At 26.8% G+C, this 21015-nt stretch overlaps 1 protein-coding gene and 1 pseudogene across 1 annotated transcript; one reads left to right on the forward strand and one right to left on the reverse strand.

Annotated features, from left to right (window-relative positions):
* The window catches only part of LOC149061806 (uncharacterized), a 340578-nt pseudogene that overhangs the window by 196201 nt on the left and 123362 nt on the right, over window positions 1-21015 (reverse strand).
* On the forward strand, window positions 6360-12499 carry LOC149061826 (uncharacterized). The gene is made up of 5 exons (XM_089221158.1): window positions 6360-6474; window positions 7690-7850; window positions 8621-8792; window positions 11687-11866; window positions 12363-12499. The coding sequence occupies exons 1-5, from the start codon at window positions 6360-6362 to the stop codon at window positions 12398-12400; spliced, it is 666 nt and encodes a 221-aa protein (XP_089077284.1). The 3' UTR covers window positions 12401-12499.

Raw genomic sequence — 21015 nt, forward strand, 5'->3', positions numbered from 1 at the left:
AAATAATCATTATTCTCCCTGACATTAAGCTTGACAACACAATCCTTACAATATTATTTGCAGAAAGTGTCTTGTTTTTAGGTCTGTAACAAATTTTTATGAAGTTATAGAACATATATCAACGATAAAATATAATGATTTTATAAATTCGCAGCATATCAAAGATTTTAAAAGATTGTAAGCTTTTGAAGATGTTACTGTATCAGATTATTCAAAAATACTAGGGCCGTTCTTACAATGTCCAGTTAAGTGTCGGTTAGTGTTAAGTAATATATTATACATATATATATATAATATAATATAATATATTATATATTATTATTACCAAATCGTATATGTATATTGTATATCGTATATGTATATTGTTTATCGTATATTCGTATATATTATCTTCAAAAAAACTACTTCGTAGAAGTAAAAAAGGCTTTTTGTGCGTAAGTTGAAGAGACTGGGAGAAAAGATAGAACTTTGGTGTTAAAAAAAATGTGAAATCAATCTCAAAGTTCTGTGCCAAAAAGGGCCATGGTTGAAAAAAATTGAATTTGGAGCTTAATACAGAAGTGAAATCAATACCCAAATGATGTACCTCAACTTGAAAAAATATCTTATTTAATATAATTTCAAGATGTTCAACTGTATAAACAATGAAAAAAAAATTAGCACAGAACGGCGTACAATAATGATGAATTAGCCATAAATCGGAGTTGTTGACTTGTTTACGAGTTAATCTGTCTGATTCGAATTTTTGTTGACAAACTGTCAGCTTACATTTTCGATGTGAGTATGTGATGCCCGAACAGCATATTAGCATTCTGGGTTCGGTCTCGGCACCTTTTATAATTTTAGCCTTCTGATTGGCTTTACCGCGCTTTATGAAAATTTAAACTATTCTATTATCTAATTGCTTCAACTTCTAAATTGGTATGACGGTAAAAAACCATTATGCATCGATATTAGTATATAGTTTTATACCAGTAGTATTATACCTAATAACACTATAATCAATAGAAATTATGTCATCTCAATTAAAAACAACCAAATCTATAAACTATAAATCTACATTTGTCTTTTATTTTTAATACATTGACATTGATACATTTGTTTGATAAATTGTATTAAGTTTATAATAATATAATTGTATTTTATATAATATGTTTTAATAGTGTCTTAATAATGTAAGCACTGAGAGGAAAAAAAATGTAATTATTAAACAACACCTAAAGCAAGAGTCAAACTAAAACTGATAGAGACGCATAAAAAAGGGATATATTAGAGTGGGTAGATAAGTTCTCTTTAACCAATGTGCCCATTCCTTAAAAATTACAAATATAGTTATTTTTGTTTGTATTTCATGTTCACATTTAGGTTGGTACCTACCTTAAATTTAATTCTAGGATGGTTTACCACTAATTTTGTTGCATTTGGCAATATAAATAAATTCTGACTTCTGCCAGTGTCATTTGTTTTTGAAACCTATCAATACAGTTAGATTGAAATTCAAAATTTGAAATATACACATAACATAGGTAGTTGAAATTGTATTACCTATGCAATAAATAATAACTAATAAATAATAATAAAGTCATATTAAATGCTAAAGTATATTTTAAATTGTAATAGTTATTTAACTGGAAGTTAATAACATAATATATTTAATAGTTGGATACAATATTTAAAAAAAATACCTTAGGTCTCCAAATAAGTAATAACAATAAATTAATGAAAAATTCAAGTTAGCACAATTTTACATTCTATGTAATTATAATATTTTAGAGAAAATTTATGAATGTTTAATAATAAATTTATGTATTATTATTATTATTATTATATAATTATATAATATGTACATCATAATAATAAAAAATATGTGGTATAAGATTTGATGAAAATAGTAATTAAATAATAGTTAGATAATAGTCATTGTAGTTAATGACTTTTGGCATTTGGGACATTCTTCCTAATATTTTCGGCTAAATTTATTTTTATTTTTATTGCATTTCTTTTGTTATTGTCTGTCTTCACTGGTCGCCCTACTTATAAACGTTTACTACCTCTTGTGACACCTGGCTTTCTTCTACTTATTTTGGTAGGCTGCACATGAATAGTTGAACGAGATAGATGCCTTAGTGATATAGTACTACCAGCAGTACTCAAAAATGATTCCCAAGTAGCAACTGACTTAACTTTCTTCAAACGATCTAAACTTTTAGTGAGTACTGAACTTGAAGTATTCTTTTTAAATTTTTCAAAATTTGTTTTAATTAATTCTTGAATCTGGTTAACACATTCATCAGACTGATGATCAATATTATGATTATCCAGATAATCATCAGTTTCGACTAATGTATTTGTTATTGGAGATGATAATACATTATTTTCAATAATTTAAAGTAATAGCTGGTAAATTAGGCATTGCTTCATTATAGTAATGGTATACTGCTGCCTGATGCTTGCAAAAAGCTCCTAAATTTCCTTTGGAACACGTAAAAAATCCATGAGTGACATCTACTTCATAATGACCACAATCGGACCCTGATGGTACTTTAAATGTATTGTTAGATAATTTTTCTATCGAATCTTTATTAATATAAATAGCTCTTTTTATTTGATCTTCAAATAGTAATCGAGCTGAGTCATTTCTACCATTAACAAAAGTCCTTAAGCGTCTTAAGTAGTAATCTTCTAGGCCAGTACAAATAAAATCAACCAGTGCAATGGCGTTATATGCCTTATTTCTAGAAGGTACTATGTCTTTAAAAATCCGTACATTAACTTCACTAAAATTATTGGTCTGATTACCATGTACAGCAGAATTTCTAAAAGCTAAACACCATAACTCTTTTCTCGTCCAATAATTATTAATATATTTCACCCATTTTTCATACTTAAGTGGTATAATTTCATCACCTATGCTATTATTAATAGTTTTTGTCTTGCCAATAGCAGTAATATAGGCTTTGTGAGCACTATTATAATCTGGTGAAATTAAAATACTTTGAAATAAATTAAACAACAATTTTCTGTGTTCGTTTTTGATATTATGTTTAGCGTCCCATAACCATCTCCATACTGATTGTAAAACGTGGAACCTACAAAGCAAAATATTTGATTGTGGCCAAATTGATTTTAGTGCTTGCCTTTCTGCCTCGCTATCATCAATTATAAAATGTCTTGGAAAACCTTGGCCATCAAAACTGTTAGGAACTGAATCATTCAGCAGGGAAAATGCTGTTTTATATTCATCAACTGTTTGTCCTTTTGTTATGAATATACCCAGAGGAATAGCTCCAATACCACATGATGTAAGCATGAATGTAACAGTATGACTTTGAGTATCACATGATGCTGTACTGTCTGCAAAAGCAATATCTTTAGCAAAGGCTAATTTATGAGCCTTTTGCATAATAGGAGTGACCACTAGTATAGCAAATGGATTTTCATTAAACCTTACAATAATTCCATTTTTTTCATAATCTGTTTTTTTATCTTCAAGTTTCTGCAAAATGTTTATTTAAGAATTAAATAATACAATGTACGTATAATCAGTTTTACAGTGTAGAGTATAGATTATAAAACCATTGCTCCCATTAGTAACTTTAAAAATGAAATATTTTTAAAATGTATAAATAAAAAATTAGTATCCATTTATTTAGATTATTTTTACTTTGTAATAATTAAAAAAAAAAAATATGTAGGTATTAAAATTAGTGTGGAATTTCATGGTGTGATATTATGGTTAACATTATTTTTGGATTTAATTAATAGAATAGGTACTACATCATAAATTGTTATGGAGACATATCTATTAATATTATTCGATTCCTGATCCCTTTAAGTAAGACTTGTGATGGGGATCAGGGAATTTTACATTTTTAATATTAGTCTTTGTAAAATTTAAAAATATCAGCAGATTTAAATTATGTACTAAAAATAGTATAAAAACTTATTTTTATATTCAAACAATATTAATATAAATTGATGAAGTAACAATTGAGTAAAATTACATATTTTACTTTTATGAAAATGTATACACAATAAGAATATAACTATATAAGAAAACTTAGAAAACTTATTGTTATATATAATTATATAAAAATAATTGTTATTTAATTTATTAAAACTACCTATAACAATAATTTTAATTAATTTCTTAAATTGATCAAAATTGGTGGAGTCAATAATACAATTGGACGGTGTTTTGGAGAAGGGTTCAAGTCCATTTTTGGTCATTTTGATGTAAATAGTCGATTTTGTAGGAAATTTTGTGCCCCATTGATTGGTAAAACTGTAATAGACCCATTTAAATTCAATAAATTATAAAATTATATACATACTATGTTGACATTTGAATAATATGATGCTTAAAAAAAATATCAATATTGCTTTATTCCTTAAAGGAAAATATAAATATAACATAACTTTAACCGTGGTCCTGAGGTCTCTATCATAATGGTTATGATATTATATTATATTATTTAATATATTATAACAAAGGCAAAATTTAAAAAAAAATTGTTTTAATATTTTCAATTTTACTTGATTTTTATAACTATAAGCTGAAGTTTTGACATGCTTTACCATACATTGTTATTTTTAATGTTTTTAGTATAATTAATGATTAATTTAAATCATTAATATATTAGGTTATACTTATGCAACAAATTGCACCACTGTTTACCTACTTTGTTTACAACTCAAACACTCAGTTGTGAAAAATGAGTTAAAATTACAGTTTAAAACTAATTTTATATTAAATTATTTTATAATTTGAGACAGAGTAATTGTACATAGCCACATAAGTACTTGTTTTTATTTTTCAAAATATTTAACTAATTAGCTCTAAAATAATATAGTATTATAACATGCAAAACTGTTAGTTTCAATTTTTATTAATTCATTGTGATTAATTATTTATTTTTATAGGTATTTAAATAGTTAAATGTTTTCAATAAACATATATCTGAGGATACGGTATCTAAATATAACTGTTAAATATTATATTATTAACTTCCAGTTAAATAAATATATTTTGATTACCTATTATTTATCATAATTCATAGAAGAGAAAAATACTCACCTAAACCGTCATTGAAATAATTTTCAAATTTAATTCTAATTTCATTGGTTGGTCTTAAAAAATATAAAGCTTCAGCAGAACCTAAGCTATATGGTTATGTTCAATAACAAATATGATTGCTGGTAAACCATCCTATAATTGCAAATTATACTACAATTAACAAATTAAATAAATAAAAGTTGATTATGTAGTATATACTATATAGTAATAGTATATACAAAATAAATAAATATTTTTTCCAAATTCTAATAACTTAATTATGTAGTTATTTTTTAATAACTGGGCAAATTAGATGAGTGAAACTTATATAACTCACTCTAATATATTTATCCTTTTTTTTTGTGTCCCTAGTACTTAATTTAATTTTTATATCAATTTGAGCTTTGCATTCTGTGTTTTTTTATCTCCCTTTTTTGTTCTTCTCAATACTAACTTTATTAAATCCACTATGGTGACACATATACACTTTTCTATAACACAGTAATAATTATTTTGACTTAATAAAATAGGTGGATATAATATTGTAGTTATTAATAAATACTGCTGGTAGAAATATATAATACCTACATAAAACAGATATGTTGACTGATATTTTTGTTACATACATCACTATAAAGATGAGACAGTTTCAAATAAAATCAAGATGTTAAAAAAGTGGACAAAAGTAAAAAAAGTTTTAAAATTGGTTCATACATAAATATATACCAAATATATTATGTATTAAAATATATATTTATTTGAATACATTGAACCTATTTTGTGTAAATATTAATATTTAATGCAGTGTTACTACTACCTATTAAATGTTATATAGCCGTATAATAATAGTTGTTTTATCAAATACAAAATATTAAAAATTACCTACCTATTAACTGTTATTATATCTATATGATTTAGTGCCTCGGTGGAACTATATACTATAATATAGGTAATTGAGAATCGTTAAAAGAACGGTTTATGTGGTGCAAATATGCATGGTTTAAAAATAAAAAAATATTCAATAATATCAAAAATAAAACGCATTTCAACGAAGGTGCAAAATAAAAACCTGTGCCAAATTTGTATACTATATATCATTTTTATTTTTATTGTAAACAGTATTAAATATTGATTGAGGCTCTTAAAAATAACCTCCTGGAATGACAGCTGGTCGACCAGTAAGTCTCCGTTCAACAGACTATACATTCATTGTATAATTTTGTGCCCTGTGAGCTCAATTGTGTATTTCAAATGATTGTTGTTTCCAAGAACCGGAGACCACCCAAAACTAAGTTTTACAGCAATGCATGCCTATACGTTTTCACAACAATATATGGCCACCCGCTGTCATATTGGCCGCCTCCACGAAACTGAACGATCTTTGTCTGTATTTGGTCTTGATAATATGGCTATGTGTCGTATATATTTATATTTATATACGAAAAGTTCACATAATATTTTGACGTTCATAATTTTCCTTTTGGAAATGTAATTCAAATTAAATACAAAATGAGAAATTTAAAAATTAAATAACTTTTTAACAGTTGAAACACTTGAAACTGCAATAATTGATTTTCACTAGATTTTACTTTAGCAACCAGATTTATGAGAAACTCGGATTTTGTTTTTTATGATCAGTGAGGGGGTAAACATTTTAGAAACAGACGACCAAATTTTAGTACAGTTAGAAATTAGTCCGAAATTAGTTACATACTCGTACTTAAAAAAAGGTTCCGGCAGAAAATTTCCCATTATGACATTCACCGGTAAGCGATCTTTGATAAAATGGGAAGTCAAAAACGTTGTCTTGGACGTTGAATGAACGTCAACGTCCAACGAATTTTTTATTTTCGTTACGTAATTCCTTATATTCGAGCGAACGTACGACATTAATATATTATAATATGCTAGGCGAGACGAGCTTCGTTAATACGGCCGCCGTGACACTTTTGTCTTCCTTTAACCGTCGTCGCGAACGTTATTTTTTTATATTGTTAGGCGCTAATCGCCGACATTTATTATATTATTAAAATTTATATTGTTTTTTACAGTATGTGCTGATCACCACTGATTATTATTATCATTATTGTATTATTGTTTTTGCCCATATTTTTCCTGTGTTGAGCCAGAAGGGCTATAATATTATTTATCTTGTTCAGCCATAAGGGCTTTAATTTATTAATTATTATATTTTTATACGATTATAATTGTGTTTCTGTGATTTTTATATATTTGTTAATTTATTATTGATATCGTGTATTATACATAAATTAATTATTTACCCGAAACGTGTTACCATTTTATTATTATTTATTTATAAGCACACACATACACACGACACACCCTCACACATTCACCACACACCAGTACTCTCTGATCTTGCTCGGCGACCACGTCCACTTCCTTTGAGTCGCTTTACGTCACACACACATAGGTCGGTTGGTGAGTAGCGGTGTATCGTATACCTATGTAACGCGCGAAGTATTTCGGTGACCGGGCGTCGCGTACTATTGTTGTTCGTACGCGGCCCGTACACCTTATAAGGTCCTTTTGTTACCTGAATGGTCACTAGGGTTTAAACAACCCCCACCTATTCTCTATATTTGCTACATATAAATCAAATATATAAGTAGGTAGGATCTGCCGACTGCTCATCTGCTCACTAGACTGCACCACAGTTGATCACGTTACAGAATTCAATTTGGCTACAGTGTTAGTACAACTATTGTTACTCTTCCACCAGATACACCGAGTCGACTACAGGTATCCTACACAGCAATTTTTCTTGAAAAAGGTATGTTTAATTACTTATCCACTATCAATGCATTAGGAACTTAACGTTAAATAAATCAGTCATATTATTTAATATAAAATTAATTCAAGATAATATTAATTATATTTTATTGATATACAAAAATAATAATCGTATTACATTTTAAATACGTATTACTATTTAATTTAGAATTATAGTTACATACTGTGGTAAATTTATTTAACAAATTATAATATTAAAAACATTTAGATATGAAGATTTTTACTTATTATAGGTACTTATAAAAGATATGAAAGCAAATTATAGTTCAGTCAATTATCATATTTTAATATTAATATTAAATTATTATTAAATACCAGCAATAAACTGTAATAAAACTACTTTCATAATAGTCGTCAAATAAATTAACTGCTTATAAATGATATATGTAAGTATTGGTACCAACAATTACTTTTATATTTTATACGATATTGTGATTATGAAAAGAATAAAAATTAATGAGAGTTTCAAAATATTCCACAATTTTAGATAGTATAATGACACTAAGTATGTATTTAAAAATAATAAAAAACAATTCTGACATTAGAAAGTAATCAACGATTTATGCTATATTTGTGTGATAAAAATAAATTTATTATATAACAATTGATATTTAGTGTTTAGTCGCATTTAAATTCAATAATAATCTAATAATCAAGATCAACGTGTATTTATTTTATTCTATATCGTGAGGTAATTTAATAAACGATACTTATAGTCAAAAGTTTATGTTGTATGACCGAATGTTTCAGATAATCATGAAGTTCAATATGATTTTGTTTGTTCTGTGCTTATGCATTGACTTGATTCTGGGATCTATCGCTGATAATAGTTCGTACTGGGTTGATCCGATACAGTTTTGTGGAACAAGACTCTCGGCTGAACTAGCAATCATCTGTAAAGGCATCTACAATAAAGATAAAAGTAAATATAATTTATATATTATGGTATCTGATTATCAATTACAATACTTTATCTTCCATCAATCGAAACTAGCAGACCATAAAGCTGGTTAGAATTTGTTTTTTTTTTTTTTAGAAATTGGTTAGGAAACTGTAATTTATATTTCATAAAACCTTCATGGGAAATATTCTCGGGAAGGCGGGAACATTTATGTTTTTAAATTATCTGATTTTATTTTGATCAAAAAGTGTTGCCAGTAGTGCATTAAATTTCTGTTTTTAATTGGTTAAAATAATGTTACTGGGCATATGGGATATCTGGCAAAATACTACTTTCACATTATACCCGTTTTAAAAGGTGCATAATATTATATTATTAAAACCAAAAGGTTTACCATTTTTTGAAACGTAGTTTCTTAAGGCGTGATGTGAGCGGAGGGACCCTAGCCTAGAAAAACCGTGCGTAACGAAAATAAAAGCGTTAATCGCTATCTCTCTTACTCTTTATCGCTTTCTCTATACTCCTGCCCCTCTCGCTCTACGGCCGGCTACGTTGTTATTATATATCTACACGTCGCCACCTATAAAACACACAAAATAAAAAAGGTCAGGTTGCAGGTAGCTGGAAACCTTAGATACTATTATTATTAATTGTTATTGTTATAATAAATAAATTATTATAGTATTACAATAGAAACCGTTCATAACAAAATATATATTATAAAATCACTTTTGTAACTGTGCTGACGAATCTGGGTTTTTCCGTTATGATTACATCATTTCGCGTTGTTTTGTTTGATCGCATCGGGCTCCGATGTCATTGACCTTTTCTCCGCGGTGCGTGTTGTGTTGACAATGTTGCTCTGTTCAGTTTTCGCGATCATTTAATGACAACGTATCATTTGCTTTCGGTGATTGAATATGAGCAATAATAATAATTCAATGTATTTTTCAATGAATTAAATAAAAAAACCTGATAAGATAATATTTACATTCATTTCGAATAGTTCCACTGAAATTAATCTATAACCTATAAGACTTCCAAAGAAACTACGTTTCTCCCGGGTGTCCCATGACAGCACTCCTTTTTTTATTTTTTTTACTGGTATGACAATGACTTCCTTTCCTATGGCTATAGACAGTATGTTTACATTCAGATCCCACTTTTTGAAAACTAAAAACATCACAAATTATAAGCTGAAATGGTCACGCTCTTATCTTTTTTATACATTATGTTGTTTTTCCACGTGGTCTGTTACATACCTTAGATAATGTAGGTACTATATGGATGTAGTTTTAACTACTAGGATCGTGTATTATAGACCTAACCCTCATGCTAATTCTTGATGTCATAATGAAAACATGATTTATGTATGAACCAAGAACCCCTACTCTCTGACAGCAATGTACGACAGCGAATTGCGAAGAATTCAGATTGTTCAATCTGATTTGGTTATCAGTCATTTATTTATGCACAATAATAACAAAGACTTTTCAGTCCGTAGTACATGATCTAAGCATATCTGCGTATATGCCTATGCATTTATTTGATGCCAAAATGCCACCCCGCTGGTCTAAAAATGTATAAGCTTTTGATTGCCAATACATACATATTTAATTTATGGACAGAATTTTTATGACTATGAAAAATTTTGTTTGCTCATTAATAGATGAATGATTAGACACACAAAAGAATATATAGAATTTTAATTTTCAGATTAGTTTCATACGTTCAATTTTAATTGTAATTTCGAATTTTCCTTTCTGAAATAAATAATGATTAACCAAAATAATTTGAATAAAAACAATTATACAATATTATCCAGTAAACCTTCATACTATTATACTGCAATATAATTACATAATTAGTCTGCTTCTCTTTCTTAGCTATTCTCAGTACATTTTAGTTTACCACTTCCACGGCTTTAATGTACCTATTGATTACTTGGTAAATGGTAATCAAATGTTATAGATGAAATTTGGAACTATAATTAAATACTACTTTAATTGGGATTGTACGCAATATTACTTTATTTTAAACAGTGCCGCTAGAAATAGATGGGCCCCAGTGCAAATTTAAACTGTGGCCCCTTTAAAAGCGCACACCGGATGTTAATGTAGGGAGTGCAGATATAATTGATGGTACACAGATCCGTGGGATGCTTAGCCCGCCACAGTCCACAACCCCACTAATAATATAATAAACTGCATTGCAATATTTTTAAATTTGTACTTATTTATATTCTGAATTTTTAATTATAATACAAATATAATTGATTAAAATTGTAATCAATTTTTCTTCAATTATTTGTATAGAAAAATTAATAACTAATAATAAAGTTGAAAATGTATAAATGTAAATGTAATCGCAACTCTTTATTTATTTAAGCTATTAAGCAACTATACTGTACATAATATATTATGTATTCAAAACATTTAAAAATAATTATATTATTATATGTTATTATATGGGAACTGAGAGTACTAATATGAAGCCTGGCGGTGCTATATTATACTAAAATAACAAAGTGTTAACGGCATTATCATTATATTATGATCTTATTAAAAAAATTGTTATTAGTATAGATTCTTAATTCTTATATTATTTTATTTAAGTATGGGCCTCATATTAGAAATTGCAACGCGGAGCCCCGGTGCAATGAACCGCCCGCACCACAGTTTCTACGGCATTGATTTTATATTACATATTAATTACTGCAGAGGGATCCGCCTTCTCTGACAATCAGATCGCTACTGATTATCTGATACTCTTATGATTATCTACAATAATGCGTTATGCCTTTATCACAATAAATTGATAACACAAATAATCAAGTTAATTTATAATATATAAGGTTAGGTCTATTAGATTTATAACTATTTTTATTTTGACTTATGAATTTCCTTCATTTTCAGATAGTCAACAGCTGACCAAACTTAAAAGGGCTGTCGTTGATGATTGTTGTTTAGACACGTGCACCAGGAGATTTTTGAAAACATATTATTGTGGTCCTGAACCGGAGTTGTATGTGTCTTCAGCACAGAAATTGAGAGAAATGAAATATGTTAATTATACATATTATTATTCAGATCTGCGTAAGTACCAATTTAAATAAATTTTTGATGGATTGTAAGAGTGTAAAACTGCATTTGGATTACATACATCGTTGTTGTTGTTGAAATTTTTATAGAAAATTGAAATTCATAACATATTTATAAACAAATATATTACAGAATAGGTAAAACTATACTAGTTTCACCTATTTTATGATTCTATGGATTATTTTAAATAATAAAAATCATTGTATTTTTCAAATTTTTGAAATAACGATCCCCTGTATATTAACCCAGAATGTAAGTATAATATGTGGTTGAAATGTTGAATCAGTGATATACTGATATCCCATTTTTTCACTCAGATAGATAGCTTGTAATGAATTAACTTCAAATGGCACTAAAAGAGTCTTGACGCTAATTTTAATAAGCTTCCATCTTATTACCCATCCATTATATCTGTAGCGTTGAGTACATTTGAGTTGTACCCAAACTGACCAACTTAAAATTGATTTAATAATTTATTTCGATTTTACAGTTTGGATTGCAATACAATTTCCACAAACAGATGAGTAACACGACTGGCAACTTGGTATAGCAGCTTCAAAATGTTTCAATCTTATATAATGAATCAATTATTAATGTATTAAGATGAACTATCTGTACTTATCCCCAAATTAAACTTTTCAATTATATACTTTATATTGTATTTTATCAAATTAAATGTTTGCAAAATAAAATAATTACATAATATATATTTATATATCAAACACTTAAACAAGTACTTATTTTTAGTTAATAACATGTTAGTTCAAATATTATGTTAGGTATTTTGTAATTTTTATTTCTATATAGTTCTAATTTCTACCAATTTTAAGCAACAGAAATAGGAATGGTATGGTATTTTTATAACTAGTATTCAAATACTATGATGAAATGTGTGGCGGACATCAGAATATATTTTATATCTATAATTAGCTATGGTACCTACATTAAGCAATTAAATTATAAACCAAATCATGTTAAGTAGGTAAACATAATATATTCAGACAAACAATTGTATACTAATCATGGGCACAAATGGGGAGGGGGCTTAGAGGGTATTTTAAAATTAGCATTCTCAAATAATGTTTGTGTTTAAGTATCAGAAACTTTTCCTTACAAAAAAAAAACTAAAATTAGAAAATGTATAGCTTTTGAGCATCCATAGTTTTTTTTTTAATTGAAGTTGCATCTATGATACTAATACATCTTAACAATAGAAATTAAATGTCATTTAAATTAATATCAGGTTAATAAAAAAGTATGAAGTATAACAGTAAAATTTTTTAGATATTGCTATGTACTGACGGCTGTCCGGCTATGCGCTAAACACGCACATACACACAGAGAGTAGGACTATATTGGAGAGCCCTGAATAGACCAAATGCAGACGTGAGCCACCAGAGTCAGTGCAAGCACCTCCTTCACGCCAGTCACCATTCCAAATTAATCATTTAGACTTAAAATATTTTCAATTAAATCATTCTTGTATCAGTAATAATGTTTTGTCCACATCGCAAGCAAATAATTGTATAATAATTAATCACAAGTCAAGTTGTTATACTTATTTCACCCAAACCATCTACCTCAACACAAGTCGTTCGTTCTCCTGTATGCTGGGACACTACAATATTCAAATCCAGATTATGTATTATCTTATGTGTAAATGTATTAGATTCCACCAAAATAATATAAAAATCAGTAATTTGAATAACTTACTATAATATGACCACACTTCCTCAATTATTTTTGGGTTTTTATTACTTTTGTCTGTGTAATGACTCACAACAATGCATAGTTAATTCCTGTTGTTATTGTCAATTTTGATTGTAACAGTATGTTGATATTCAAAAAGAGATAGAAACCTTAATGAATATATTAGATATCTAAGAAATACTCAATTAGATCAATAATGTACTGTGTGTCTTGCGCAGAGTTATAATCTTGATTGATCTAGTTTCATAATTGTAACAATACAGTCATCAAAAATTAATAATTTATATAGTGTAATATAAATAAAGAAGTTTAATTACATGAAAATAAAATATCATTATCTTTATTTAAAAGATCAATTTAAAAGTATATATTTTATCAAATATCTATGAAAAAAAAAATTAAATAATTTATATTGAATAAGGTTCAAATTAAAAAATAATAATAATATGACTGTATAAATGTATAAGGCTTATATTATACAAAAAAAAACAATAATAACTTGATTATCATTGAATACATTAACAATACATATTAAAATAAAATAAAATTTTTTTTGGTTGATCAATTATAAAATATATATTATTCGGTATTATTACCATAATTGGTTTATGAAATTTTTTTTATGTTCTTTAACCTTTAATAGGCATGTTCTATCAAAAACTTATATATCTTTATCGAATTGATCTTTATTCTTTATGTTAACTACACCTTAAATTTCATTATATTTAAAGTACATGGTACCTAGGTAGTATGGTTTTTGTGTATAGTAATAGTGTTTAAAGTATGTCACCGTAAATTATATAAATTAGGTAATACCATTGATTATAAATACTATAGATTGCTCACTGGGCGGTTTTCGATGGCCTCAAATCTTAGAATTAAAAAGAAAAACTTTTATGAATTTTGATCTAAGATAATTTGAACATTGCCGTAATTTATATGTATTTAGTCAAAATTTGAACTGTAAATGCTTATAAAAAAAATGTGTGACTATATATTTCTTTTATTTTTCAAATGATATTGTAAAACTATTTTAGGAGCCTTGTATTAAATTCTCAAATCTTAGAATTAAAAAGAAAAACTTTTATGAATTTCGGTCTAAGATAACTGAAAATTGCCGTAATTTTTACGTATTAAGTCAATGTTTGAACTTAAAATGCTAATAAAAAAAACCGTGCCTATGTATTCTTATAATTTTTTAATCACTATAAGAATAACTTATGAGAAACTTTGTATCAAATTTTCAAGTATTTTGATTGAGCCAAAAAATTTTAATCGACACTTCAAAAAAAAAATGTTCAGGCAAATTGAAAATTTCAGTCGTCTATAAATATCTCAAAAAAAGTCAAAATATTTTGAAAATTAAATCCTGTAAAGAAAATGCCAATCTTAATAACTGGTAAAATTTTCAAGTATCTATGACTTATACTTTTTGAATAATAACAAATATTTAAAATCGTTTCAGGATAAATCGTTATCGTTACGCTATTTCGTAAAAATTTAAAATTCAAATGCACTTAAAATTTTTCCTATAATGACGCTTCGAGTTTTCTCTATAGCTACTTGAAGGAAAAATTATGGAAGACTTAGTGTTGTATTTTCAATCCTTAGTTATAAACACAACAATTTTTATGATTTTTCAACTTCAAAATTACTTGCGAATTTTCGCGTTTTCGACAGATTTCGTAAAAATTTAAAGTATTAACGCTTAAAAAAAAAAATTGTGTCTAACGATTTTTAATTTTTTTTAGCTATAATAAGAACAACTCATAAGGAACCTAGTATTAAATTTTCAAGTTTTTTTTGGTCATCCAAAAATTTTTTACCGACACTTCAAAAAAAATTGCTCATAAAAATCAAAATTTTTTGAAAATTAAGCTGTACATAGATAACACTAACATAAACATTTGGTAAAAATTTCAAGCGTTTAAAAAGATTAGTTTTTGAATTACAACCATATAAAAAAATCGATTTGGTCTAAAACTGGTTTTGCGTAAAAACTCCCGTTTTCCGTCATTTTTTTTTTGTTTTTCTCGATTTTTTTGAAAACTGTTGGAAAATGTTTACTTTCCACCTCTATATTGCACCAAGGATATTCACTTTTACATCAGAAACCACCCCCAAAGTTTGAAATCGAAGCATTTTTTCGACTAGTTATGCTGTACACAGACACACATCATTGTAAAATCAATACATTCATCACTTCGTTCAGAATCTAAAATGAATAATAAATTATGATATACATACAAATAAATATAAATCTAATAAATTGGTTGATTTTTTAATCCTATTTTTTTCACATATTCTAAACGATTTATTTCGCCATCCTGGTATTTCTTCGTGAGATACCCTTAATTTATTGTTAGGAGGAGAGTTCATATAAATAAATATGTTTCGCTTCATAATTTTAATAAAACATCAATTACTATGTACGGAACAATGAGCAAAATAAAATTGATCTTTTAAATGTCGATGATATGATTCAGCTGCATTTGTAGTTCGTATAACCTCATTATCCGGAATTTCAGCCCAAATTTACACAGGTACCTAGGATTTTGGCGCTTTCGTACGATACGATTTTGGCGCTTTTGTACGATAAGACTTTATTTTGTCTTATCTAATTTTGGCGCTTATGTCTTCCACCGTAACAGATAGAACTGACTTTTAGAATAACTTTTGTTCTGATTAATATTTTTTTATTTTTTTTGTTCATCATTTAATCATTAAGAGATCCTTAAGATACACGTACAATATGAAAATAAAAATTTTATTTTTTTAATAGTAAAAATAAAAGAATTTAAATTTGATTAAATTTTTATTGAAAAAATTCAAAATAGCCAATTTGTAAATTTAATTTTAAAAAAATTTTGATGGTAAAAATATTTATCTAAATCTTGTTAATTTTTTAAAATATCAATATTTTTTTGCATAAATTAATTTGGAGTGTTATAACTTCTTTCAAATATTATTTTCAATATAATTTCTGAAATGAGTATATTTTTTAAATTTATTAATTATATAATTTTCACAATTTTTGTTTTACGTTAAATTAGCATAATTTTTTTTTTTTAGTCAGTTCTATCTTATACACCATGTATAATATATTCTAGACGCTAGACGGATAGACTAACAAATCATCTCCGTTCAGAATCGTTTTTCGTATACAATGATACCTGTCATTGCATTCAAATTTAACACATCCACTAAAGTGACCTACTCATACAGCAGAGCGATACCCACTTGCCCACTTTTTTAATTACATAATTAATTTAATATTTCAGATAACTACTTTTATTTTTGTATTTATAATATTTATAATTCATTCAATGAAGTCTGTACTGGAAACACTCCAGTTCCAAGTTTTGGGTGAATTTCATATATTAACCGACGATGTAGATCTAGTTACATGTGCAACTATAACAATAATATATTTAATTTAATGTAGGAAACACGTGCGCTGTGTATAGTAGATATTATATCATAAAATATAATTATATAAATTATAAAGGCATACACATAAACTTTGTTAAACTGTCGTCAAATGTTACCTACCTTCAGAATAATTTTTTGGAACCGCGTTGGAATTAAGTCGTGATTTAGGATCAACTGGATTAGAATACTGGTCTCTATTAAAATGTTCAGAGCATAAAAATCGATTTCTAATTTTTTTCGGGCTTATAGAATCCAACTCGACATTCCCTAAAGTTTGAAGTATGTTACTAGATTAGGTTAAATTTGAATTAAATAGGATTATAGGAACATTATTTAATAAAAAATAGCCCATTAGGTACTTGCCGGAATGGATTATCCACTTATTTAATAAATTAGAATCCAACGGAAAGGTGTGAAATCGAGTTTTGGTATTTTTTTGCATATTTTTGCAATTAAAATAAGAACACTTTCTTCTCGACATTTTGGCGTAATAGAAGAAACGTTACAGAACGTGTTAACAATCACGATACAACCGTGAACCGACTGTCAAAGCGTCAATTTGAAAATGAAAAACTACACACCAATACACCATATTATCCATTATTGCATATATGTGTGTGTGTGTGTGTGTGTGCGCGCGTGTGTGTGTGTGCGCGTGTGTGTGTGTGAGACATCGAGCCATTGACTAAATTATACACGAAACCAAAATAGATTTTGAACGTTTATTAGTTATTAGGTACTTAATATTATATTTATCATTTCGCACTCAGTTAGACGCTAGCGATTGCAGCGTTACCGTGCACAACTAACCACGCGTCCGCAGCGCAGCCTAACGATACCGTGCAAATAGCACGCCACCGAAAAACCGGCCAGTGAGCAATCTATAGTATTTATAATCAATGGTAATACCATAAATGTCTAGCCAATATTGCGAACTTCTAACATTATTAAGTGGTATTGTCAATGTCTTGTAATTTAATTACATACCAACCAAGTACATCCATGTACAATTAAAATAGTTATTTAAATCTATATAATATTAAACAAAAATTAAAATTTACAATTAGATTACGACAGGGAAAAACAATCTTATCGAATAGAAATTATTTTTTTTTTTTTTATTTTACTTACATAGTTATATTATTATAAATATTATAAAAAATACCTGTATAAAAATGTATATAATATGTACGTATATGTACATTATTTGTATATAACTATATAAGGTATGCATGATAAAAAATGTTATCAAATTTAATTTGTATTATTTTTTTTATAATATATATAGACTATACAGGGCGATTTTTTTATCATGAACCACTCATTATTTCAAAAAGTATCAATGTTTTTGAAAATATTTTTTTACAAAGTTTCATGTTGTTAAAAAAACAACGTTTTTATGAAAAAATTATATTTTTTAATATTTTTTATCCTTATAATTTTTTAAGTTTTTTACTTTTTTGAATGGCAACCTAGAGTTTTAATTTCATATCCCAAAGCAGAATATTTTTCTAAGTATTTTGATACGTAAAAGTCGAATTTTGGACGAGTAGTTTATGAGTTATAAGTATTTAAAGTTTAGATTGGCTGAGTGGAGTGGTACGGGGTTACCCCGCAAAATGTTTGTCCACTACTCCGCTTGTCTAAACTTTAAATACTTATAACTCATGAACTACTCGTCCAAAATTCGATTTTTACGTATCAAAATACTTAGAAAAATATTCTGCTTTGGAATATGAAATTAAAACTCTATGTTGCCATTCAAAAAAGTAAAAAACTTAAAAAATTATAAGGATAAAAAATATTAAAAAATATAATTTTTTCATAAAAACGTTGTTTTTTTAACAATATGAAACTTTGTAAAAAAATATTTTAAAAAACATTGATACTTTTTGAAATAATGAGTGGTTCATGATAAAAAAATCACCCTGTATATATTATAAAGTAAATGGCAATACATATTTATTTATTTTATTGCTATAATATTATTATAATCTGTAAGCTATTTATGAATAAAAATTCCCATCGTAAATTTCAAAAACCTTTCTCAAATGTCCGATAAAAAAAAATTGAGGTCGTTAATTGATCACTAAATTGTTATATGTAACATAATAATTAAGATACCAGTGTCATAGACATGGTGGTGCTGGTGGAGTTGTAACCTTCCCTCCCAACCCTGAAAGTTTAAGAAAATTAAAAAATTATTTCTATACCTTGTCCATGAAAGTTACTGCAATTAAAAATTTTTTTAAACAGCCTTCAGTAGTCAGTAACCGATAAATAAAAATTCTGGACACTTAATAAAACAAAAAAACTGTGAAATACATGTAGGTAGTGATAAATAGTAACCAATAATTACTAGGTACACAATATCAATTTTCTATTGAGACTGATAATTGATAAACTGAAATTAATTTTTATGTAGGTATGAAAAATGTATATATAAGTTACTTGACAAAATGTAATATAATATAACAAATTAAATGAAGGTTTAATTTATATATAGCTAACAATGCCAATCATGTTATTTTTTCATCTTTGTAGTACCTATGTTTGAAAGTACTAATTTAAATATTTTGGGTAACTCTTTTTCAATTTTGTAATCATGTCATTAAAAATAAAATTCTGATTTTAAATGTGGAATGAAAACAAACTTTGATTTTTGGAATTTGAAAACACAAAAAGGTACCAAGGTTTTTTTTAATCAAATTAATTTAATTACATACCAACCAAGTTCATCCATGTACAATTAAAATAGTTATATAAATCTATATAATATTAAACAAAAATTAAAATTTACAATTATAATATTATTATCAATAGATAGTTAGTTTGTATTAAATGGTTTAGTTTTACAGTAAAGGAACTACCTAATACATAATGTACCTACTATATCACATACAGTAATATCTTTTTCGTATAAACTATTAGCTTAAATTACTATAATATCTTATAAACAATTGTTTAAACAAGATGTCATGGTTAATATAAGTACCAATCGGAAATACAATATTATCGGTTATAATGATTGATAATTTTTAACAATGCTAAAATTGGATAAAACTGACTGTTAGAAGATTTAATTAAAGGGAGTCCACTATAGTATAAATAAACAACTAATCTATTGAAGGAATGTAGACTTTTTAAATGTATTGTTTGAGCTATATTTTAAGAGTATGCTACACCCACAAGTAACGTCATTAATCACTATCATATTGGTTATCAGTTTTATCATATAAATTCTAGGATTAAAATTTGGTGGTGTCTTGATGAGCCAAGGTATCGTTAACTAAGATTTAAAATAATATTATCATAATAGAAATCACAAGGTATGACCACATCAAATGCTATTTTATGGTATGTTAGCACACTACATAGGATGTACATATGTAAAGTATAAAAAGTAAAGAAGTTGAAACACTCAACACCCTAGACACATTATTGTAGGCCACCCAAAACGTTCATTTCCGTGATGTTCAATATTTACACACACCAGCAAGGTATGAAGTTACAAAATATTCAAAATTTTGGACTCTTAAGTCATAACTTTAGACCGGCGAAGAGTGTCGCTTGTATAAACAGATATATATAAATATAATGTTTTATATTGAAATATTCTAGTTTAGTTTTATATACGTCATAAGATAGTAAAATGTTGTTTAAAAATCATAATTCAATTTGCTTTATTCAAATTATCTTATTTAACCAACCTAATATGGTAAAATTGCTTCCTGAACCAAGCAATGAATAAATTATTTTCTTTTTATTATATTAAAATAATAATCAATCATACATATTATGATTTCTTAAAATTACATTTTGTGGTACAATTTTAGTTCTTTGTTCTTTAATAATTATTATTATTCTAACTCAAACATTTACATCGAATGTAAATTACTAGTGTACCTATGATAAACAAAACAAATAAAAAATAATAAGTCAGAAAATCATGTATAAAAATATAAATCTTATATTATTATTTGAGTTGGGTAATAAAAACT

The sequence above is a fragment of the Diuraphis noxia genome, unplaced genomic scaffold (assembly GCF_037042655.1).
Source record: "Diuraphis noxia isolate RWA-SAM2 unplaced genomic scaffold, SU_Dnox_SAM2 contig0001, whole genome shotgun sequence".
Taxonomy (NCBI): Eukaryota; Metazoa; Arthropoda; class Insecta; order Hemiptera; family Aphididae; genus Diuraphis; species Diuraphis noxia.